The sequence below is a fragment of the Syngnathus floridae genome, chromosome 5 (assembly GCF_059516105.1).
Source record: "Syngnathus floridae isolate MCC-2025c chromosome 5, RoL_Sflo_1.0, whole genome shotgun sequence".
Taxonomy (NCBI): Eukaryota; Metazoa; Chordata; class Actinopteri; order Syngnathiformes; family Syngnathidae; genus Syngnathus; species Syngnathus floridae.
The window spans coordinates 13052503-13076994 of NC_142417.1; the positions used below are offsets into that span (position 1 = coordinate 13052503).

Genomic DNA, 24492 nt, shown 5'->3' on the forward strand with positions numbered 1-24492 from the left:
TCAACCTAATAACGTTAATATTTTCTCTTCTAGTGCCTCCATTTGTCCCACAATATTTCTGAAGGATTTGTACACACTGGTTAGAAGCATTTTTTCCCACCCCAGTGTCAGTTTTGTCAGGTTTGAGCTAAATGATACTCTCTATATAGTGCTGAAAATTTATATTTGACCACCACCACCTGTTTGATTCATATTGTGTTGGCAGAATAAATCTTAAGCAGTTAAATCCACCTGTTTCCAACACTTCTGAGGGGGCTGCCATTTTGACATTCTACCGCCCACTGCGGTCAACTGAAATTGATGTCAAAGGTAAAAAGTCAGAATGCCAGCCAACCGAGATGGATGAAAACAGCTCGATTGTTCTAATCTTTTCTACCAACGCAATAATTATCAGAACACCATGTTTAGACAAATGGGGGCATAAAACCTATAATTGTTATTTTTTACTTCACCACTGATGTATGTCCCCTAATATGTTTCTTCTTGTTTTGTCCATGCACTCCAGGCTTAAAAGAGCGACATAGTGACACTACAAGAGGATCTCTCACATCACCACTGCCATTTCATACAGAGCTTGAGCTTGAGATGAACTTTGTACAGATAGAGGATGAGAGTAATAATCATTATCAGGACAACGACTACCCAGCAGCAGCCAGCAATTTCGCTTTAAAAAAAAGTAAAAAATAAAGATATGGAGTGACTGTTCCTACGACTTTTACATTTCTACATTGCCACTGGACAGCATGTGAATTCTTCAGTGTTGGCTGCTTGCTGAGATCTCCTGGTGACATCAAGGCTTTCAAGGTTGACAATGCAAAGGAATGGATTTGAGAATGGGAGGAAGGGACTGTGAAGGGGAAATGAATGTGTATTGAAAGCAAATCTGAGGCAAGAAGGAATACTTTGATTTTGGCTTTGTTCTAAAGCTGGCCGTTTGAAAAGATTGTGCGATTTTGTCCGAGTTATTTCAATTTGTTGTGTAAGTTTGGTATTTTTGATATGGGCGGTGTGGATTGGTGGATTGGCTGATTGATTGATTGATCGATCGATTGATTGATTCATTGATTGCGTCATTGGATGTTAGTTTTGGTTCAGGTAGGGGTGGTAAAATAGAGAAGCTGTAGCATAGCGGACAAACAGACACCTCAAAAGTCATCTAACCACAGCCCATTTGGTTCACTGTGTTTGAAGAAAACTGCACTGGAATGCTTTGGTATAAGAGGTTTATATTATAAAGTGAGGATTCTGAAAGTTGTGCTCTGGACAATAGAAGGTGATGGATGGTGGGTGGGCATCGAATGGAGCAACATCTCAAAAATTACTTGATGTACAGAATATATGTCCTGTAAATGAACAACACCTGCATAGATGGTCATCAAGTGGTTGGAAAGCAGGCAGCATAACATGACAACAGTCGCTTGGGTTTTCTGCTCACTGGCTCTTTGATTTGTATAAAAGGAAATAAGGCATTTTGCTTAGAAAGATGGCAAAAAACACAATATGGTTGTTCTGTTAAAAAATATAAATCTGTTTTTTTTGTTTGGTCAACTTTTACAAACATGTACAGTATATTAGGGTCAAAAATGACAAAAAGGCCAATCTCTTAGTTGTATATTATTACCACATTGTTTGGAAAACACATTGGATTGGAAGGAGGTAACAACCACATAACTTACATGTGCCAAGTTACTTAGACCATTGCTTATTTATATATTGTAAGTAAAAAAGATTTTAAAAATGATAAATCATAAGGCAAAAAAAATGTGTTTTATGACAACTTCTGCATTTGGGTGGCGGGTCAGAGGTCAAGAAAAAAAAATCCATTATAAATATAATTTTTACAATTCCTTTATTTTTACTGTGTTACAATCAAGCACTCATTAGTGCTTCTTAAAGTTAAATGTTCCTGTATACATGAAAAAAAGTGTACAGATGTTCATATTCTTTTAAAGTGCCATTTTGTGGTGATTTCAACTAATCCATTGATATGAGGCAAAAGAAAAGCAGAATGGACAAAAATCGTTCAAGGCAAACTGAAAGGTCACACTGTATAAAGTCAAGTATAAAAAGAGTCGTATAGAATATATTTTTTACAAAGTATCATGGTGGACAACTTTGACTTGGAAAAACAGAGTGACATAGTAAAGTCAATTAGCCATTTCCCTCGTGCTTGGTAAGACCACTCACAAACGCGTGTGCTAATGTGTTCTCCAGCATCAGTCTCTCAGAGTCAGCATATACTGGAGACGGAAATTCCGTATCACTCGTGTCACCCTAGCGAATGGCATGTGCCTGCATTGACGTTTTTCTTTGTGACGTGATTTTATACAAGCTTGCGTTTACACAATGTTTACAAAGATATGTGTTGTGGTAAAATACAATAAACTACAAATAAATGTATAACTCTTAATTCCAGAAGTTAATACCATCTAATGCTACCCTGCATCCTTTTTTGTCCCCCAGAATTGTGTGTTTTCATTTGGACAGTACTGAATTATCTTAAAAAAAACAAAAAAAAAACAACAACATTATGGGCTGTCTCTGACTGCCTCTGCAGCACCACAACCAAAGGAATTGTACTGAACATTTGTTAGTTTATTGGTTTTCTGGTTGTGTGATTCATTGATTAAATAAAAAACCACACAACTGTACTGTTAAATACTGAAGGACACAGGCACACAATGAATCAAACCTACCTGTGTAACTGATTCAAGTTTGTCAAAATAATCTTGGTGTATATCTCAGTAGCCAATGTGTTGTATGCCTATCATGTGCCTTAATCTTTTCCATGGTAGATACAAATGTGTGTTTTGTATACCTTCTTTCCCTTCAACTGCCATATCTTGAGAATCTGTCTGAATCCCTCCCTTCATCTCACATGTGTCATTGTCCCTCCCACGTGTTCCCCCAAGTAGTTTAGATTGGCGTTGGGTTTCTGCCTTGTAATACATTGTATAATAAACTTTTACAAAAGTTAGTCATTCAAGAGGATTACATTTTTTTCCTAGAGAAGTTCAGTTGCTAATACTTTAGTAGCGAGCAGAAGCGATGCCACAGTGACAGAATGTATTACTTTCATTTTACTAATACCCACATGCAAATACTATTAAGCTTGTTCAACATAATTGAAACATGATGGTTTGTAGAGTATATATTTGGTGTGTTTACAATAAATCATGCCTGGAAAGAATGTGCATTGGTTTTGTTTTCTGCCTGTCTATATAATGCTTATTTTCAGCAAGTTTGATGCAGATATGAAGGGACTACGATTGGCAGCCATCTTATACTCTACAATTAATTACAACTTTTATTTTCTTTACGCTGAAAATAGTTATCAGTGTTTGTGTCATGTTGGGTTCCTTGTAGGGAGTATTGGGACTTAGGGAGCTTCTCAAAGAATGAGCTTCACTGTTTGCATCGACCATTCAGGGTATATTATCGCAGCCTCGTTAATGGAGACTTGCATAGGTTAGGTTTACGTTTTGCAGTGATTCCATCCCAGATGGGTTATGCTTTCATGTCATTCTTCATGGTTGTGACAACATGAGGCAGAAAAATCCAAACTTTGAGTGCACTGGCATAGGAGACTTTTTATAATTGCATACTTACAAATGAAATGTGCATGTAGCGCTTCTCCCAGAATTATTAGTACAAACGTATGCCACAGTTCCATAATAGAGGCAGAAAATAACAAGAAAACGTTGCAGCAAAACCAATGTATTGAAGTAAGGTATTCAATAAGTGGCAAAGTAAGATGGCCGAGAGGTGGTTTAGGTTTTCACCAAGGCGTGTAAGTTAGCATTGTTAGTATTGAAAATAATTATATAATAATATAGTAATACTAGGCGGCTCGGTGGCGCACTGGATAGCACGTCCGCCTCACAGTTGGGAGGGTGCAGGTCCAATTCCACCTCCGGCCCTCCCTGTGCGGAGTTTGTATGTTCTCCCCGGGCCAACGTGGGTTTTCTCCAGGCACTCTGGTTTCCTCCCACATCCCAAAAACATGCTTGGTAGGCCGATTGAAGACAAATTGTCCCTAGACGTGAGCGCGAGTGCAAATGGTTGTTTGTCTCTGTGTGCCCTGCGATTGGCTGGCAACCGGTTCAGGGTGTCCCCCGCCTACTGCCCGATGACGTGCTGGGACGCCTGCGACCCCCATGGGGACTAAGCGGTTCAGAAAATGGATGGATGGATGGATGGATGGATGGATGGATGGATGGATGGATGGATGGATGGATGGATGGATGGATGGATGGATGGATGGATGGATGGATGGATGGATGGATGGATGGATGGATGGATGGATGGATGGATGGATGGATGGATGGATGGATGGATGGATATTAATACTAAAGGATTAAACTATTACATGTTTCAAAATAAAAGATCTGTATAATCTCTGATGTAGTGTATAAAATATTGGAATTTTCAAATAATTACTAGTAATGGCTATTCCATAGCAATAGTAATAATTACTCTACCTAGGGAAGCAAATCAAAATGAGTGAGTGACCTTATTAGTAATTTATTTTTTAGATATATCGTGTGTACTGTTTTTTTTTTTAATCAGGCAATCCTTGAACACCACAGAAGTAATCGGGGTCCTTTCATAATAACAATATGTCTGCGCTCCGTAGAGGTAGACACCGTTGGAAACGAATCAATTGGTGTCATATTTTGTGCAGAAACTTGACAGGTAACTTTTTATTTTGTTGCGACTAAGTGAGTACATATGCAATGCGTCTAAAAACATGTTTATTGGTATTTTATTATCTTCGGCGTGGTAACAGGACTCCTAAGAGCCTCTTACTGACCAGTGTTGTAATGGGAACACATACATATCGAAACAAACTCTGATGATCATTTGGCTGCGTGAAGTGAATGCGTTCTATTGTAAACCAAAATGCAAGTATGTTTAGTTACACAATAAAACAAATACTAAGCGCTTTTACCTAGCTGTTTTACTGCCATTATATGCTTTGAATGGTTTTATATTATGTTAATCAAATAATGTGTAGAAAAAATTGCTGTCAAAGTAAGTTGTCTGGTTTTGCAACGCACAGGAAAGTATGACTATGATGTGGTCGTTATTGGAGGTGGCTCAGGGGGCCTTGCCTGCTCCAAAGAAGGTGAGCTCTGAAAGGAAGAAATGCATCTACTTGCTGTACACAATTCATTTTGTCGAATAAGGATCTAACAAGATGTGTGCTGTTTCCAACAGCTGCACAACTTGGACAGAAAGTTGCTGTTCTGGATTATGTGGAGCCCACTTTGAAAGGTGAATGCGTCCGACTACTACTTACATTTCTCATAACATTTAACATTTCTGAGGTATCAAATTGATTTGTGACACTTCTGCACACAGGCACCAAGTGGGGTCTTGGTGGCACATGTGTCAATGTTGGCTGCATACCAAAGAAACTCATGCACCAGGCAGCTCTCCTTGGAACTGCAGTCAAAGATGCCAAAAAGTATGGGTGGCAGATCTCGGGACCAATTTCCCATGATTGGTAAGGTCTGGAATGATGTTTCATAATGATTGGTGTTTAATAAGCAAACCCACGAGTGATCTAACAGTGCCACCTAGGGACATTTTTGTGGTAATACACAAACAGAGTTTCCCAGTGGTGTGGCCTGCGACCCTTAGTGGGAGTAGCGAGCAAATGCAGGGTCAAACGAGTTAAACCGGGGAAGCTATATAATGGAATTTTCAATAATTGTGTCAAAGTTAAGACAAAAAAAAACCACAGAGTAGGACGTGCTAAGAAATATGACCAATTTGCCATGAATTTATTCAAGCTTGAGTGATATATTTTTCAAATAAGGTCACGAATGACAAAAACAGCACCATCTAGTGCACAGGTGTCAAATGCTGCAGCAGCAAACCTAGTATGCATTATTTCAATAACAATTAACATATATGTTTGTGTGCTGCAGGATTACCATGGCTGAGGCTGTTCAAAACCACGTCAGGTCTTTGAATTGGGGTCACCGGGTCCAGCTCCAGGACAAGTCAGTGGCACATAATGATAAATTAAAAAAAAAAAAAGAATTAAAAAAAATGTCCGTATGTACTATAACTCAACTTTTTTTTTTTTTTTTTTTTTAATCGACAATAATGTTAGCTCCTTTCACACAGCCCTTTTTAGATTTTTTTCCACCGCTTATACCCAGCAAACTCAAGCCACAGCAGCTGTATAACAGCACTCACAGCAATGTCCACTTTGGTGGCGACTTCTGGATTAAAAGCATCAATTCATTTTTCAAGAATTCAAGAATCAATTCATTTTGGCTGTGTTGTGCTTAACACGGGGCCCAGAAAGGAGATGACTCTTTACATTTGCAATTAAATAATAAGAAAAATATTTTATAGTTTTCCTTGTGAAATAGCAAATGCTTTATTTAGTGACAGAATCACTCCATAATCATTGCAATGTTCTGCAAAACCTTCATAGCCCAATCTATGCCCCTTTACACTACAAATCATTTTATTTCAATCATTACATTACATTGCTAATACTGTGTATTATCTAACTACTGCTGGCTTTTTGAAGTATTGCTGATAAGGTGGGTCCTCGGTCTGAATTGCATTATATTTTTCTACTTGTCTTTGACTTTGTGTGAACAATGTGTACAGCATTGTATATGCTAAACTTCTCATACATATCAAGATGCAGAATGAATGACACAGACCTACAGTTCTGTCACTGTTGGGGTTGTTTGTTTTGCAGAAAGGTGAAGTATCTAAACATGAGAGGCAGCCTCGTGGATGAACATACAGTCAAAGCAGTAACAAAAGCTGGGAAAGAGGTGGGCTGGCCATTTCTAAGAAATGTATGAATTAATATCGTAAAGCCAGTTACTGAACCATTTGAGGAACTGTGGTGGAAGTGCAAATCATATTGACTCCTACCGGGAGCAATGACACTACCATTTTTTCCCTTAACGGTTTAAGTGCCAAATGTTTTAGAGACCACTTGCCTTCATTTGACATTTCCTTGTTTTTTGAAGGATATGACTGTGACTGTTTCTTTCACATCCTTATCCCCTCTGATGCAGATGACCCTGACTGCCAAGAACATTGTGATTGCTACAGGTGGCCGACCCAAGATCCCATCAAATGTTGGTATCAGTTGATTAGTTATTATAGTTTGTTAGTATTGTTATTGAGTACTGTGAATAACTGTTTGCCCTCTTCCAGCTTTCTTCTTTTTTTTTGGAAGCTTGTCACATTTGAAATTTCCCCATCATCTAACAAATTTAGATAGTGTATCAGTCATTACACAAATAAAGACAAAATGACATTTCTAAATAAATATTTTATCTCTAAGGGAGAAAGAAATCCAAACCTACATGGGTCTGTGTGAAAAAGTGGTTGCCCCCTAATAACCGGTTAGACCACACTCAGTGGCAACAACTGAAGTCAAGCATTTTCTGAGGAGTTATTTTCCAGGCATGAATAGCCTTTTAAAGGTTATGCCACGGCATTTACACCAGATTCTGGACTTTGACTACTCAACTCGAAACCCTATTTTAAGCCATTCAGTTGTTGACTTACTGTTGTGTTGTTGATCGTTGCCATGATGCAGAACTTGTGCTTCAGTATGAGGTCACAAACTAATGGCCAAACATTCTCACTAAAAATATTGTGGTTTTGTTGCACCTCTTTGAGATCTTTTGTTTGTCTTTATTTTTCCAGACAGATTCGACATAGGCCATGACTTGCTTGAGCGGGTCTGTAGGAAATCAGGCTTGGGTCTGGTCGCACATTTGCATTCGTTAACAGCATTATTAGAAGCGTCAGATAGCTGGCACATTGTACTTAACTGTTAAGCAAATTTGTCGACATGGTGACAAGATGTATTTTTTTGTTTGACGAGATGTCTCTGCTGCATGTTTTTGGGGGCTGGCTTTCCTCTTCTGACTCTAACATGCTTGAGAACAAGTAGCTACTCGCCAAGTTGCAGGTCATCATTATAACAAACGCAGTATGGTATTAGTCTCACTGCTCTACGCTTAAGGTGGGCTGTCTTATTTGCTTCAGAAGAGACGACCCCAAAAACCTGATTATTTCAGCAAAATTGGATCGCAACTATTCTATACTTTCAATTCTTAGACATTTGGATGAAAGTGTGCCATTGATGGGGAAACATGTCTCATTTTAAAAGAACTAAAGAAAATCTTTAGGGAAGTAACCCTGTTCAGTTGGTTGGTGGATCTGTTTACAACTCTATATATTCATTGCATTATTTATAACTCTATTCCAGATTCCGGGTGCAATGGAACATGGTATCACCAGCGATGACATATTCTGGCTAAAAGAGTCACCTAGAAAAACGTAAGCATCAATTTCAGCAGCCTCCATAAATATTGGCACCCTAGGTTAAGATGTTTAGCTTCTAATGATCTTTGTTTAAAAAAAATAAGTAAGAGCACCAAAATGAAAAAAGGAAAATCCAACTTTTAATTCAAATGCAGCTTGATCTAATTTTCTCTGAGTAAGCTTCTGCAATATAAAAAAGATGTATCTAAGGGTTTTACAATATCTTAATTCCACAAATTACTAGACATTGACCCTTGTTTTGCTTAATCATGCACATGTACTATTTTAGCTGTGCTTTATATGATATATGAAATTACAATATAAAATTATAGTAACTAAAAAACATTGCTTTTGAATTGTGATTCAACAGTTGTTTAAAAAAAATCATGAGACAGGCCTTGACGGTAATAATGGGGTACACCCTTTAGAAAACATTGAAAATAATTTAGACAGGATTCAATTGTGGTGTGTCTTCTAATTGGCATGACGGGTGTCTTCAAACTTGTAATCAGTTAGTCGACCTATTGGGGTTTTCGCCCTAGCGGGGTCTACACCTTTGGTAAGGGTCCTCAAGTGGATAGGAGCTCATCCAACCAGTGTACATGTGCTTCGTGAACTTGTAGAAAGCATTCCACCAGGTCTGTGACTACAGGGTACCACACTAGTACCACAATAATACGAGTTATCGAGGTCTCATTTGACCAATGTCACAGTTTGGTCCACATTGCCGGCAGTAAGATTTGTTTCCAGTGAGGGGTAGACCCAATTGAGGTCGCCCTTTGTTACCAATTTTGTTCATAACTTCATAATTGATAATAGTTTTCATTACATGTGATTAATGATGACTTTTGTCAGATTCAGTTAATTTCTGTGACCACTCTGGGTTTTTCTTCCATTAACAAAGAGCAACCAACAATTTTGTCCATGTTTTATAACTATGTTTAACTTGAAAACAAAAACAAGCATATTAGTGATAATTTGCTGCACGCACTGACGCTCAATCGCTGAGCCAGCACATCCCGTTGTCACGTACTAGTGTCATTCATCAGTGACGTTTTTTCCCTTGTTTCTCATTTTTCTCTCTTCCTGTAAAACTGTCTTCACCTTGGCAATTCAGATTAGTTACAGGTATCCTGCCTTATACCGAACAAGCCCTTTAATCCAACCATTTAGCTTCTGTCATCACCTGGTTAATTGGTCTATCTCAGACGTTTCCTCTTGGCAAAGCACACAGACAGTGACTCGTGGTTGCGGTGTACCTGGGTCCCGCTGCTCGTTTGCGTCATGGTGACAGATACCATCGAGTACATTTCGATGCCGATTGCAGAAGTATTTGGAAAATAACACAATTTTCTATGATTTGGGCTTTTTGCAATGCCTCACTGAAAAACAAAACAAATATGATTAATATGTTGCTAAACGGTTAGCAAGATCCATTATTTCCTTTTTTGATGTGCTTCATAGTAAAAAAATATTTTACCATTCCCCACGTAAAAGTTACGGTGGAATGTGTTATTGAATATCCGCACTGTTACCAGTCTTAAGCAATTAGCACTGGGGTATTCAAGTTTCGCAAACCCTCATGCATGTATCAAAATGAACCACTTAGAAATGCCACTTTGAGATCAGGATGTCATTTCATGGCACCTTTGATCTCCACCACCCTCGGGTCAGAAAGAGGAAGCGATAGTTTGATTTTCTTCCAGAAAGCTATAGCACCACACACACACTACTAAGAGGATGTTTTGCTGCAGAGCTGTCATGTGTGCAGGTGAGGTCAGACAGGCCCTTTCTGGAGGCGGAGATAGTGGGGGTGGGGGGGGGTCCAGGTGAGTGATCTGTGTCTAATGGGCCTTGGAGCACATTACACACCTGAGTGACATATCTTGCCTCACCCTGAAGGCAAGGGGAAAAACACAAGCACGTGGCAGTGAGACTGTTAAATGTGCAATGAATATTTTCCTGGACTCCAGAAAAGTACGTTGACCTTTAATAAATTGCAAAACTCACCATAAATGATACAGCATAAAATAAATGATGACCTAAATACAGCAGACGCCGGCATCTGCCATTTATGTTTGGTGCAATTGACCGACATTTGAAAAAGCTGTTTCGGAAAAAGGTTTTGGGCACAATTACAACAAAGACTAAGTGGTAGGAGAAATTGCACTTCATTGATGAAACTACGTACATAATAAAGAGTAAGCTTTTTTACCTGTTCATCTTAAACCACTCAATATGTGATAAGTGTATCTAGGCATTATACTGACACGAGACATTGAGGCTTTTAGAGGTTAATCTTAGCATGGACAAGGACGGGATTTGCTGCAGGCACTCTGAACTGCCAAGTACGTGCAGTCCTAAGGAAGGCACTCTGGTATAAACAAGTGAGAGCAGGTGATGGGCTTCACTCAGCAGACTTGGATGTGGACCTGAGCTCTGAACATGGTGCTCTCCATCCACAGGGATTACTTTAAATGGTAGCAATTAGGGCTCCTAACTGCCATGGATCTTAGGGTTGGATTAGACCTGTTATTTACCTGGACCACACACACACCAGTGAACCATATTAGACACTGTACACTCGCACAATCCAATACAGTGCTAACATCTGGTGGTATCTTGATGTTAGAAAAGTATTTTAAGAGTTTCACATCGACAACTAGACACCCGGAAAGTAGTGTTTTGCCTCCATTTCCTGAAAAAAAAAAAAAAAAATATATATATATATATATATTGTCTTTGTTTTTCGCAGCAGGGTTTGCCTCGCCTTTGGAAACCGCACAGTTTCACTGTAATCGTTTTACCTTCCGAGTATGTAAGGCAAGAAACTAACAAACTATTAAGGACTTGACAGAGTAGAGCTTCCCTGCTTCTCAGATTTCTCTCCTTTGCTTGATATGTCGGAAAAGGGTTAACGTTTTACGAACTAGAGTGGCATTAAATAATAAATACTGTACACTTGTTTTTGATGTTGTTTGCAGTGATGAACGGTGGTGTGTATTATTGAGACGTGTTTCTAATAATTTGGTTCTCTTTTAGATGGAACATACAAAATACAATACATAGTATACACAGTGTTAAATAGGTAGTCTTAAAATATACACTACCGTTCAAAAGTTTGGGGTCACCCAAACAATTTTGTGTTTTCCATGAAAAGTCACACTTATTCACCACCAAACGTTGTGAAATGAATAGAAAATAGAGTCAAGACATTGACAAGGTTAAAAATAATGATTTGTATTTGAAATAAGATTTTTTTTACATTAAACTTTGCTTTCGTCAAAGAATCCTCCATTTGCAGCAATTACGGCATTGCAGACCTTTGGCATTCTAGCTGTTAATTTGTTGAGGTAATCTGGAGAAATTGCACCCCACGCTTCCAAAAGCAGCTCCCACAAGTTGGATTGGTTGGATGGGACCCTGAACAGCCAATTGCAGGGCACATATACACAAACAAACATTCACACAAACACAAATTGGAATGGTTAGTTGGTTCATCATGCATGTTTTTGGAATATGAGGTGGTGGGGGGGCATGCAAGCTTCACACCATAAGCCCAGACGGAGCTGGAATCAAATCTTGCACCTCTGAACATTGAGGCGGACATGCTAACCAATGTGACACCGTGCTGGCAGTATTATCTAAAATTCTGGATTTTTTAAAATAAAGGAAAACCACTGAGTTAAATAGTGTTTCCAAACTTTTGACTGAAACATACGCATGCATGCACGCACGCACACTCACGCACACCCCTACCTATTAAATATTTATATACAGTCTGTACAGAAAGACTCTCATACACACGTGACCTTACAATGTCTTTCTATTACGCTAAATAGTCCTTTTTATTTGTGTTCACAGGCTCGTGGTTGGAGCGAGCTGTATCCTTTCCTGCCAACCAAAGTTGCATGTAAATAATCACTGCTTGTCAGTGCAAGGAATTATGCATTTGTAAACTTAACTTAAATGTACCTCTTGGCATCAGGGCAGTGTTGCATAAATAACCTGAAATGTTTGTTTTTAACGTCAGTGTGCCAGATGGGAAAGCCTTTTAGTGTTTTTTTTTTTTTTTTTACAATGTAAAACACATATGATTGCCATATGTGAAACTACTGGACAATAAACAAAATGACATTTTTCCAAATACAGAGAACCACTGAGTGCTATTTAGGTTGCTACTGTTATATGTTGTTTGGTGTTGTTTTTTGTTCTTTAGGCTGCCACCTTAAAACGCATGGATAGTAGACTGTATGATTTGACCCCACTTCTGTTATTACTTAACATGCATGAAAAACACAACAATTCCCTAACCTACTGCTTAGATGTAGCTCTGGAGTGTGCAGGCTTCCTTACAGGTATTGGCTTGGACGCGACGGTGATGGTGCGCAGCATCGCCCTCCGGGGGTTTGATCAGGTATTTTGGAATGGACTAATGTCACGATGGAAATTTGTGTTTTCATCATTTCATCTTTTTTCCCTTTCACAGCAAATGGCAGCCTTGGTGACAGACTACATGGAATCTTATGGAACCAAATTTGTTCAGAGGTGTGTCCCCAAGAGAGTGGACAAACTTCCATCAGGAGCTCTGAAAGTGACCTGGACTGATGCTCTGACAGGCAACGAACACAATGATACCTACGACACTGTGTTATGGGCAGTTGGTGAGTACGTTAACGTATGTGAGTTTGTGGAATAGCTCGTACATTGTTTTGCAGCAGGGGATTAAATTGTATTAAATTGTGTCAATTCTCATAAATCGTGCTGCCTTATAACAACAAACCAATTGCCGATGGAATAAGGACAATTTACACAAATAAACCCAATAATGCATTTAGAAACACAAAGGAGAAAAAGATGTTTTGTGCCATTATTTGACCTACACGATCAGCAAGCTATTGTTTTCCTGTGATATACTGGTGAATCTGTCAAAAAGAGTGCCCCTCTCCCAGCCATAATCCAAGTTCATTGTCATTCTCAATCGAGTGCAGTGTCAGCAAATGACAGTGGAATCAAAGCTGAAAACAAAGTCATAAAGTCTGCGTGATGGAATAACCAGGGGAAGCGTTAATCACCCAGCAATAGCTCATTGGCTGGTTGGAGAGGGGCAGAACCGGGCAGGATGCACCAAGGCACAGGGTCACTATATTCCCCTCTTTGTTCTGCTTTTCCCGGATCATCCTGTCTGTGCCAACCCAGCGGAAACCAAACCCGCATCTGTCTCTGCCATCCCTGCCTGTGGACATTTACACACCAGCAGTAGCAGCCATTTAACTCTGCTTATATCTTTTGTATCATGTGTCAGTTCACATTTTCTACCCTATCAGCTTAAAGATTAACCCAGCACAGATGACATGAGGCCCACTGTCACCACTTTAGCATTGTGGAAAGCCTTTAAATCATCCAAATATCTCATGACTAACCTTTTCAAGGTCTCTCTTTACTATGTCATGAGTATTTTTTTATGTGGCGATGAGAGAGTGCTTTGTCCATATGCGTGTGACAGTAACAAGGATGTGCATGACCCTGCGGTTGCAGTGACGTTTGCCATTTCCTTTTGTGGCCAAATTCCCACATCATCTCGGCGTGAGACCGTCGGCGTGGGCCTTATTTGCATTGAATTCTGGAACCAGTTTGTATTGTCTCATGGGTGAGCTGCGGTGACCTTAATATTTCCTTTCTACTTTTGACTCGTTTAAACGCAGCCAAGTGCTAGACTGCTTATGGCCCAATAAAACAGTCAAGCAGACAACTTAAGTGTCCCCGAGTGCAAAAAGCTTCTATGTATTTTAGAATCTTGTGTGGTTTTTTTGGGCAACTTAGACGTATTGCTGCCTATCATTAAGTAAAGATATCAGGTTTTTTTTTTTTTCTTTTGATGGGCTTTTCTTGTGATGTAATTTCCAAAGTGCCGGTGATGACTAAGTTGAAAAATGTGATAATCATCATGAACTGGATCTTACTATTAAATAGGAAAGCCATCCACATGCTACATACACAGGAACATGCAGCACAAAATACATACACAAAGCGCCTTTATCAAATTCTGGCTGTGATTGCAGAATGAAGATGAAGACTCTGCCAAAGAATTTCCTCATATAGGACAAATAAAGGATTACAGTATCTTATCTTATTCTCCAAATTGAACATGCACACTTGGGGTTAAATAACAGGGCAGCTATGGCAGAGTTGTTAGGCTCATCACCTGCCATTGTGGAAGAAGCTGGAGACGGTGTGGTGATGGACCATCCATCCTCAACAACTCCCCACCCAAGGCACAAAATTATCAAATATTCCAATATTTTAAAGTAACTCTTCCCAGAAGAGCTGACACTGTTATAACTGTAAAGGAGAGACAAAATCCCTTGTTTCCTTCCATTTTAATTTTCTCTAATAGCCAGGTGTTGCAACACTTATTATTTTAATGTACGTGGTGAACTGCTGGATCCATGACCCCCCCACCATTCAGTGAGAAAACAGCAGAGCTTAGGCCCTTTGATCCCTGCATGTAGGGCTTATGAGTGTGAGGCCACTTCCGTTTACTGCGACCTTACACTATAGAGGACAGGCAGGTTTCAGGCCTCTTTGGGGTGATTAAAGGCCCGAGGGGTCCGAGGGACTGTATCACCACTGTCTAACATCCTATCCCCCAGCCATGCATCCCTCCACCTTTCCCCTGTTCCTTCCTGCATACATGGCCGCTCCCTTGTCCAGGTGCAATACACCAGGAAACAGAACATTTCCACTTCCTGTAGACAAGCAGACATTGGAATTGGCTTTTCCGCCTCAGTGCACACCACAGTACTCTGGAATATTATTCAAAGAAAAAAAAACCTGTGTCAGGGATGGGCAACTTCAGTAATGAGTGGGTCACATTTTTTCATCTGGCCGACGAGGGGGCCATATTGGACTAGACACTTCCTACCCAGATTGATGACAAAAATGCCATTTGAATTGGACCACAAATAGCAAAGATCCTCATGGTAGTTACGTCCTTTTAAATGCATTGGGAAACTTCAGAAACTCTCGTGCAGCTACTGAGTTGTGTGCTGTGCTTGAACAAATTTGCTGCAAACTAAAATTATGCCACATATTCTAGCCATCTTGTTAGCTTTGATGTTTGTTTTGCTGCTTTGAGGAATGTCTTTGTGCACTTGAAAAAGAAAACGAGAGCTCCCCATCCCTTTCACTCACAAAATGTTTAAACATACACACGATAGCAGTTTTGTGCATTAGTTGCAGTCCATTATCTTGCCAGTCAGTCGGGTCTTAATTGATCTGCATGTTAAAATCTTTTTTGGCTTGAACATTGAAGTTTGTTTTTAGCATCCTGTATAATCTGCTGGCCCCAAGAAAAACAATGCCATACTTCCCATTTGTCTTTGTTCATTTAATTGATCAGATAAGTGTTCATTTTTTTTACTCATGAAGGTTTATTGTTGCTAATTAGCCTAGCCATCTGGAAGCTTCCTCAGAATGTCACAACAGGCATTGTTCAACGTGTGTCTGCATGGGCATGTACTCCATCCAACCAAGTCTCTTATCAATGTTGTGTCCTTGGCATACAAAGTGGAGCTACAGACAGGAAGCCCCAATATGGAAGGGAATAGACTTAACTTGGCAATTTTCTAATGTTTTTTTTAGCATTTTCCCTAATGAATACAAGAAATATGTCAATAATTTTGCTCTAGTACATTATAATCTTCTGGTGGATTCGAGACCATACGAGGGTACAAACAAGTTACTTTAATGAGAATACTGGATATGTTATCAAATCAACTTTTCCAGCACTGTATATTTGAAGTAGTCTGTAAAATTGGAAGTTACATATTTGGGGGGAGTAATGTCTTACTCCCTTCACCCCCTTTTTTTTTTCTTCAGCCACCCATGTTGTGGAGTAGACAGGTCCCTGTTGTCCCCCAGTCTGGGGGAGAACGTTGTTCTTTGGCTCCAGCCAGGAAAAGGATCTCGGGGGTTTGTTATTTTTGCTTTCCGATAGCATCTACATGTGTACCTCAGACTTGGGTGTTTATTATGCTGCCTTGACTAGTTTTGAGGAACTACGTTGAGGAGGAGGGTGGGGACTATGTGGTCAATTTGCCATCACCATGGAGATTCCGTGTTGACTGCATCAGTCCCCGGTCCCCTCGGAACGTCATCATACATCACATCCTTGATTTCTGATTGAGCTGTCTTTATCTTTTTTTTTATTATTATTATCCACATTTTTTACATTATAACTTCTGTTTATATATATTTTTTTCATTTAATACAATCCAAATAGATTATAGCCATTGCAATACGTAACGGGAGTAAGTGCGGTTTGCTATACTGTAATGATGTTAGCCTCCAAGCAGACATGTCAGCAGTGTTTCTTGATCACTCAGCACCATTTCTAATGATGTCTTTATGTTTACTGCAGGTAGAGCTCCAGAAACAAAAGCTCTAGGTCTCAACAAGCTTGGTGTACAACTCAACAAGAAGACTGGGAAGATCATTGTTGGTGTGGATGAATCTACCTCTGTGCCAAACATCTATGCTTTTGGGGACATAGGCCAGGTATGCATTCCCACCAAATCCTCTGCCTCTTTAAAAAAAGAAAAGAAAACATTACCATCATTTTTAAAAAGAATACAAACCCAACACTCAAATTCAGTTGAATGCCAAAAGGACATATACCGTAATTTCCGGACTATAAGCCGCACCGGACTATAAGCCGCACCAGCTAAAATTCAGGGATATTTTTGTTTTTTTCTTACATAAGCCGCACTGGACTATAAGCCGCACGTGCACATGAGTTTTTTACAAAGAAAGACAGTACACAGAAAGCCGTAAAAATCCATAAATACGCCGCGCCGCCATTTAAGCCTCAGGGTTCAAAGTAACCTTCTGAATAAAATGCATTAAAAGTTCACATTCATTACAACTTGTTTTTGGTGAGCAAAATGTCAGAAGAATTGAATTTAAATGCTGATTGATTGGGTTTCAATACAATGCAGATGGTCCAAACAGCGCCACTGCTTTGTGTAATCTCTGAGTCACATGGCAGAGTAAGAGAAAGGGTTTAGAGCCCTTTGACGCAGGTCACCTAGCGTGCATTCCTATTAAAGCTCATTATAGTCACAAGCAACACAGCCAGAATAAACAGCAGCCATAGTAATGTTTCAAAATAGTATTTTTGTTGTTGTTTTTTTCTTCAAGATAACGCACAACAGTGGTCCACAGCCTTTTTACGAGTGTATAAAAGTGATCAAGTCATCACAAAAAAATCATGAAAAAAATCTTATATAAGCCGCACCTGACTATAAGCCGCAGGGTTCAACATTTTGGAAAAAAGTCGCGGCTTATAGTCCGGAAATTACGGTAGGTATTAAACAGCAGCTTTTCGCTTTTCATTTTCTTTCTTCTTTGACTTTAAACAGATGACGTGTTTATCTTGAAATTGGACCAAAAAGTGCAAAAGTTCAAAAACAAGAAGTGCAGTAAGTTCCAAGGATCAGCAGCACCTCTCCTAAAGTTCAACGAAAATGTTAACATATACATAGCTCCTTAATCTTTCATCAAATATATATATGTAATTGAAATGTCAAACTTTTACACAACTTTGCTTAAAGTTCAAAAATAAGTGCAGCATCGCTTATAAAGTTAATTGTGCTGTTTGACGTTGAATTTATTAATCCATTCCCCTATAGAACAAGGCATGAGCACAAAGATTATCTTGAAATATGAATATAAGAGAATTTACAATTGAGGCCAAGTTTTGACTGTGACTCACATTGCGAGTTTCTCGAACCTCACTGCTTATAATCAGTATTATTATCAGTATAATTCATAAAATCTGCCAAAACCAACCAAAAATCACAGATTACATTATCTATTTTTCCTGCATTAAAATATGACTGCAAGAGGACAGGAGAAAACAAACAACACAATTCAAATAATAAATAAATGTGACAACATGATAGATTGGCCCCTGAACTGTAAATTTGTGTGCATTCTATTCAACCTATAATTTGTCACTGTGGGCCTCTTTAAAAGCATTTATACTGCTGCTGCACTGTTTTCAAGCTGGACCATGTAAATACTGGTTAGTTGTAGCTGCTGTAATGTCGGTGTGGCCTTTTTTTTTTTTCCCCAACACAAACAGCTGTGTGCTTCCTTCCTGTCTCCCAGGACTCATGATGACACGCACACACACTCATAGTCTCCTTTGACAGACAGCTTGCTTTGATGAGTTGTGCTTCACGCCAATCTGTCTGTCATCTTGTCACCGCAGAAGGAGGCTTTTTTTTTTTTAAGCAGAAGGTTTGATATCATGCTCTAGTTGTCCACTGCATTTCTTGTTTTCTTTTCTTCTCATTGCCAAATGAAGTGCCAAGAAGTGCATTAAAATGACAAAAGCTATCTGGTATGTAAACGGTTGCACATCAGAGACATTTGCAGAGGGTGCAGAAGATGTTTATGACAACAGGATGTGTAGTGGAAATTTAACAGGTCTAAGTCATGCCTTTAAAATTGCCCCGCAGCCCTACTATTTCCTGCACTAGTCAGATGTGTGTCTGTCTGTGTATCCATGTCTGTATTTTTATTTGCTTTGGCTCACGTTCAGAACAATACATCATTAACCTTGGAGAAGTGAAATTTGTATGTGACGACAATTTACAATGGGACGTTTACAGGTACACTGAAATAAGCGAGGTGGTCTTCTGTTTCAGGGTCGTCCTGAATTAACACCCACAGCTATTAAAGCAGGAAAACTCCTCGCCCGCAGACTCGCTGGCCACAGCACAGAGCTCATGAACTATGATAATGTGAGACATCTATCACCTCTTCTCCATTTAATACTGTAGTGTGTAATAATATCAAGCACAAAAGTGAAAATTCTGCATTGACAAAGTTAGGATTGGTTTTGATTGATACTGTCTTGTTTAGTTGTCACATTGTACTTTCAACTAAACTAGAAATGCACGGCAAAGTCTAGATTGCTATTAATCTTTGTACTGGTAGAGAGAAATAATGAATAAACTCAGAAAATCCCCCTTTCTTTTCTTGTAGGTGCCAACTACTGTGTTCACCCCTCTTGAATATGGCTGTGTGGGCCTATCTGAGGAGGAGGCTGAAATCAAGCATGGCAAAGACAACATAGAGGTAAGAGCAGAATAGGAGACTTGGAATGTCCCAATGTATTTTTGGTTACAATTGCAAGCAAAGCACTTAAAGTCCAGTCAGTGAATTACTTGAAATGGTAAAAAGTAATCTAAATGGTGTATTGCCAGAAATTAAAAAACAAACAAACTTCAATACAGAATTATATATATATAAAAAAAAGCACCATCTCTGGACTTATAAAATGTGCAACCCCAGTTAAAAAAAAAAGAACATTTTTTAGAGGGGAAGTAAAAAAAAAAAAAAACGGCTGAATTAACTTATTTGCACGAGTGTGCACACCATCTTTAAACTGGGGATGTGAGTATGTTCAGATTTAAGATCATTCTTTTCAGAATTCCCTTTACCTTAACTAATGCTCCAATTCCAGCTAAAATCATGATGCTGACACCACCATACTGTATGGTATATATGTATATGGTGTTCTTTTGGTGATGGGTTGTGGCCTTCATTGTACCCCAAGCAATTTTCTTTACGGCTTTTCCTCAATTTTGGAAAGTCTGGCCCAAAATTATTTGAGCTTGAATAATAGTATCTATACCAAAGGTGCTATACTCATCATGATCAAAGTCTTTGCGCAAGTGGGGGGAAAAAAAATCTATTTTACTATTTTCTTCTCCAATTCTTTGGCATGAGAAGTGTAGCGTAATAGCATGCAATATTATCTTACTTGGCAAACTACTTAACACATCAGCCAGAGCTTGATCACAATTCAGTCCCCTCCCAACATAGGAGAAATTAAGCAATGTGACGCTCGAAAACATAAAACTTAAATGTTTTTGTTTTGTTTTTCACTTCTTCCTTTACATAATAACATGGAGGTCTTCATATTGTAGTCTGCCTTTGTTATTCACATTGTCTTTTATACTGTAAATTTGATTAGGGTTTGGGGGGGTTGGCTAAAAATCCGTTAGCCGTGCACAAGCAACACTTGCCAGGATTGTCAGTTTCTGCTTCCTCCATCCAAGATGGAAAAAAAAAAGGCAGAGCCAGAATGTCCCGTAACTCCTAAAAACACAAGCAGTACTAAAACAAACAAGTGTGTGTTTTCTGTACTCGCGTACGTGAGGTAGGTTGCCAGATGCCGGCCGACACCTGCACAACAGCGTGGATAAATGGTTTAGCCGCTAAGGTGGGGCTCTTGACAATGAGTGACAGGCGAGCAGGAGGCCTGATTGAGGTGTGTGCGCGGTGTTGACAGGCATGCTTAGATCTTAGGAGGAGCTGCTGCGCTGGCCCCACTCTACAGCTGCATGCTCCTTCAAACTTGTGTTGGCACGCTCGCCCATTGAATTAAACGCATTAAACACACATTGTCAGTCCTCGGTTTGAAATCTGTCAACGTAACGAGCAACCGGGATTTGTTTTCCTAGTTGTGCTTCTCTTTTCAATATTAATATCACCATGTTGAGATGAATTTGTGTACCAACGCAATGTTAAATCTTTTTGTTGCAACACAGTTTTCTTGCTTTACTTACATATAAGAGATAATATTTACACAAGATGAGATCTTCATCGCAGGTTTTTTTTTCTCCTTGACTAGTAAGGGAAACAAAACCATGAATATATAACAAAGATAGTGATTTGTTGTTACATGACAAGAGAAAAGGTGGCATGATTGAGTAATGGCATCCCGCATTACATCTTACATGTCTATGCTTTATTTTTTTTTAATATTTTATGCACTGGTAAATTTTCATCTGCAATTTTGACTGTCCTCACATACACTGTACAACAATTATTCTACTCTAGGGTGTGCAAATGGGCTGTAAAAGTTTTTTTATAACATCACATAAGCCATGGGTTTAAATAGATGACATTTTATTTTAAGAGCCCTTGATCAAAGGTTGGTATATTGTTTGTTAATAGTCTAATCGTGTACAATATGTCAATAACAAATTTACAAATCCTTGACCTCATTATGTGTTTTACAGCTGTCTGACAATTAGTTACTATTCCTGACACCCTGCATAGGATTGGCAGGGTCACAGATGCCCCCTAAAATTTACCTTAATATGACGTCATAAATTCCGCAAGCACAGCATTTATCGATGAGACATTTGGTCCTTCAAATTGTCTTTTTTATGCCTCTCTGCAGGTTTACCATGCCTTCTACAAGCCTCTGGAATTCACTGTGGCAGAGCGTGATGCTACCCAGTGTTACTTGAAGGTAGGCTTAAAATACATAAATTGCTTTGGAAAGGAGAATGCTCGCTCTCAGCTCGGCTTACAGAAGCACAACTTCAAGGAAGCTTCAAGAGAGCTCCATCGAAATCGTAATGGCTTGTTGGCAAAACAACCACTAACATCGCAAGTTCTCTGTCATCTCAGGTGATATGCGAGCGGCATGGTGACCAGAAGATCTTGGGTCTGCACTTCACGGGTCCAAATGCAGGAGAAGTCACGCAGGGCTTTGCCATGGGCCTCCAGTGAGTCACTAAATGCTTTTATTTGTAGAATATGACATCTGATATAAATGAATAAAGTGACAATTTGTATGTTTCGCAGGTGTGGTGCCACATATTCGGACCTGTCGGGGACAGTGGGGATCCACCCGACCTGCGCCGAGGAACTAACCAAGATCAGTATCACCAAACGTTCTGGACTGGATGCCACAGTCACCGGTTGCTGAGGTTAAAGCCCCGGTCTCTGAACACAGAGCACACAGGCTAGAAGTAGGTTAGTTGTGTCCAAATTATAATTCTGGTTCAGCCTGCTCTTTCCTACTCATCCATCTAATTGTAGTTTATGGTATGCCAGTCACTAACTGTTGGTAGTCAAGTGTATATTACAGGGATTACTTTTTTTAAAGCTCACCATTATAATATATTGTTGCCAGTTGAATCAGTATATTCTCATGGTGCAAAGTTTCTAAATCAGATTTGCAAAAGCCTCGGCCGCAGAGAGACTTTTGAAGGAAAGACTCATAAATCAGGATTAAACCCTGTTCTCAGGGTGTCGTTGAAATTATGCAAGAAACACAGAGCAGGTTTGCACATTTTTCTTAAAATATATTCTCCAAATATTGTTGTTACTGTGGCTGTACTTCCTGTCCATTAGTCTTTAAGGTGACACATACTAAAACGCCCCCCCCCCCCCTTCTTACACTCCTCCCTCTGTGACACTGATGGATGGCCCCTGGCCCGTCGCCGCAGCGACACCGCCCCATTTCCCACAAAGAGTCGCTGGTCAGTTGGTCAGGCATCCTGGAAAGACTTGACCAGAGAGATGGGCCTCTCGTACGGTTTAGAAACCTCTCCTTATCATACCAAACTCTCTGACGCAACATAAAACAATACCGCAGAACGGTAAACATCTGCAGGCTGAGAGCATGCAGCAGCACTCTGTGGGCACCACTGCTTGAGCAGCTCTGCAAATGCTGTCTTACTCATTGTTACCCAAAGGTGGCACTATTGCCTGCTAATTTTCATCCAGAGTGGAAAAAAAAGGATAAAGTTGTCACCAGATAAAACCTAAACTCTACTACATTTGTCTTGTAACTTTAATTCCCTTAATCCCCCACAAGTGATATGCTTTTTGTTGAAGTTGGAGAGTAGACTGGATTGATTGGTGCTCCAACCGCTAAGGCTTATCTCGCGTATTTACATGGATGGAAGGTTCACGCTCAGTAGTCATCACCTTCTGAGATAAGCTAAGTTGTTTATATCAATAGCCGTAATAGCAGATAAAAGAGTTTGCCAAAGTGCCCGAATGTTTAACCTGCTGACTAAGCTGGAATTTCTCATTGTGGGTTATTGAGTAGAAGGGGAGGAGTGCCCAAACTGGGTTGCTACACAAATTTGGGGGCTGAAATGGTGGGTGTTAGTTTATTTTTAATCTGCCCGGTCTGATTAATGATTCCGATGAGGGGAGTGACAGCGTGCCTGGCGATGGAAAAAGAGAGAGCAGGCTACCAGGTTTATTTGGACCTGGCCTGGGAGAGAATGAGCTGAATTTCAGCTGGGTTGGGGAAGGATGGGGAGGGGGATTCCTGTGTGCTCTGTTCAGGGCCCGAGTGCTGACAGAAGAACCCTGACCTCCGCTCAGCAGGAACAGCTTGACTCTATCACTCTGAGGACAGAGGGCTCACGTGCTGTGGTGCCGCGAGTCGGTTTTGGATGAAGGGGGTACCGATGACCGCAACACAGAGCTGATAATTGAGTCTATATTCCTGTGTTTAACAACACGGCGGATCAGGGTTCAACATTTCAGGTAACCAGCTAATGATGACCTGCACTAAAACCCAAAAGTGGGGAGTGCTGGGCTGATGTCTCTTGGTTGCCAACTTCAACTTCAAACGTTGTAAAAAAAAAAAAAAAAGAGAAATCTCATTTTCCATGAAAACTTTGTGTTATGAAATGTATATGTAAAGTAATAACACTGGCATGCATAGTGGTTATATTAAGGTTGTGATGTCCACTGATTATACGTGTACATAGTACATGCATGTACATACAGTGTGCCTTTGTCTAAATTATTGTATAATTACCATATCCCATGAACAAATAAAATATTTCAACAGCTCATTGATAACTAAAGAGCTTGTAGGAAAATAATAATCATGTATGCTCTAATTTATGTCTGAGACTTATTTCCCACCCGAAAAATGAAAAGTACAAAAAAAATGAATAAGTGGACAAAAAAAGCCCTTTAGGCAATGAAATCAGCATATGTGCAAACGTTTTCCATTTCACAAGTTTAACAGCTCAACAAGATTCATATGTTGAATTGTGAAACCAGAAAGAGCCCTGAAAATACTTAAAATCTGCACGCACATGGTTATAAAATCACTAAGCATACTACAAAAAGAATACATTTTTCAGCTGAATTTATTTTCTGGAAAAATCTTCTTTACTTCCAAATCTATTTTGTATAAGAGGCTATGTTTTTATTAGTATAGCGCCGGCTGTGTCTTGCCTGAGGGTCAAACCAAATGTGAAAAAATGGCTGATACATGCTGTACCGTTTAGTTATTAGACTTCCAGGAAAGGGATTTGTAAGAAT

At 39.6% G+C, this 24492-nt stretch overlaps 2 protein-coding genes across 12 annotated transcripts in view; both read left to right on the forward strand.

Annotated features, from left to right (window-relative positions):
- Positions 1–3190, forward strand: part of arvcfb (ARVCF delta catenin family member b) — a 136522-nt gene extending 133332 nt beyond the window's left edge. For all 11 annotated transcript variants that reach the window (XM_088376148.1, XM_088376146.1, XM_088376147.1 and 8 more), the window contains one exon: positions 506–3190. Coding sequence is in view for 1 of the 11 variants with exons in the window: in XM_088376152.1 (XP_088232278.1) it covers positions 506–511 (6 nt within the window). In the remaining 10 variants the exon portion in view is untranslated. The remainder of the gene's footprint in view (positions 1–505) is intronic.
- Positions 3191–4575: 1385 nt separating this feature from the next.
- Positions 4576–24012, forward strand: txnrd2.2 (thioredoxin reductase 2, tandem duplicate 2). Its single transcript, XM_088376631.1, has 17 exons — positions 4576–4695; positions 5063–5128; positions 5221–5277; positions 5365–5509; positions 5937–6011; positions 6731–6809; positions 7059–7121; positions 8267–8337; positions 12187–12206; positions 12648–12739; positions 12812–12986; positions 16745–16881; positions 19038–19133; positions 19378–19470; positions 21587–21658; positions 21820–21917; positions 21997–24012. The coding sequence occupies exons 1-17, from the start codon at positions 4620–4622 to the stop codon at positions 22124–22126; spliced, it is 1545 nt and encodes a 514-aa protein (XP_088232757.1). The 5' UTR covers positions 4576–4619; the 3' UTR covers positions 22127–24012.
- Positions 24013–24492: the final 480 nt, after the last annotated feature.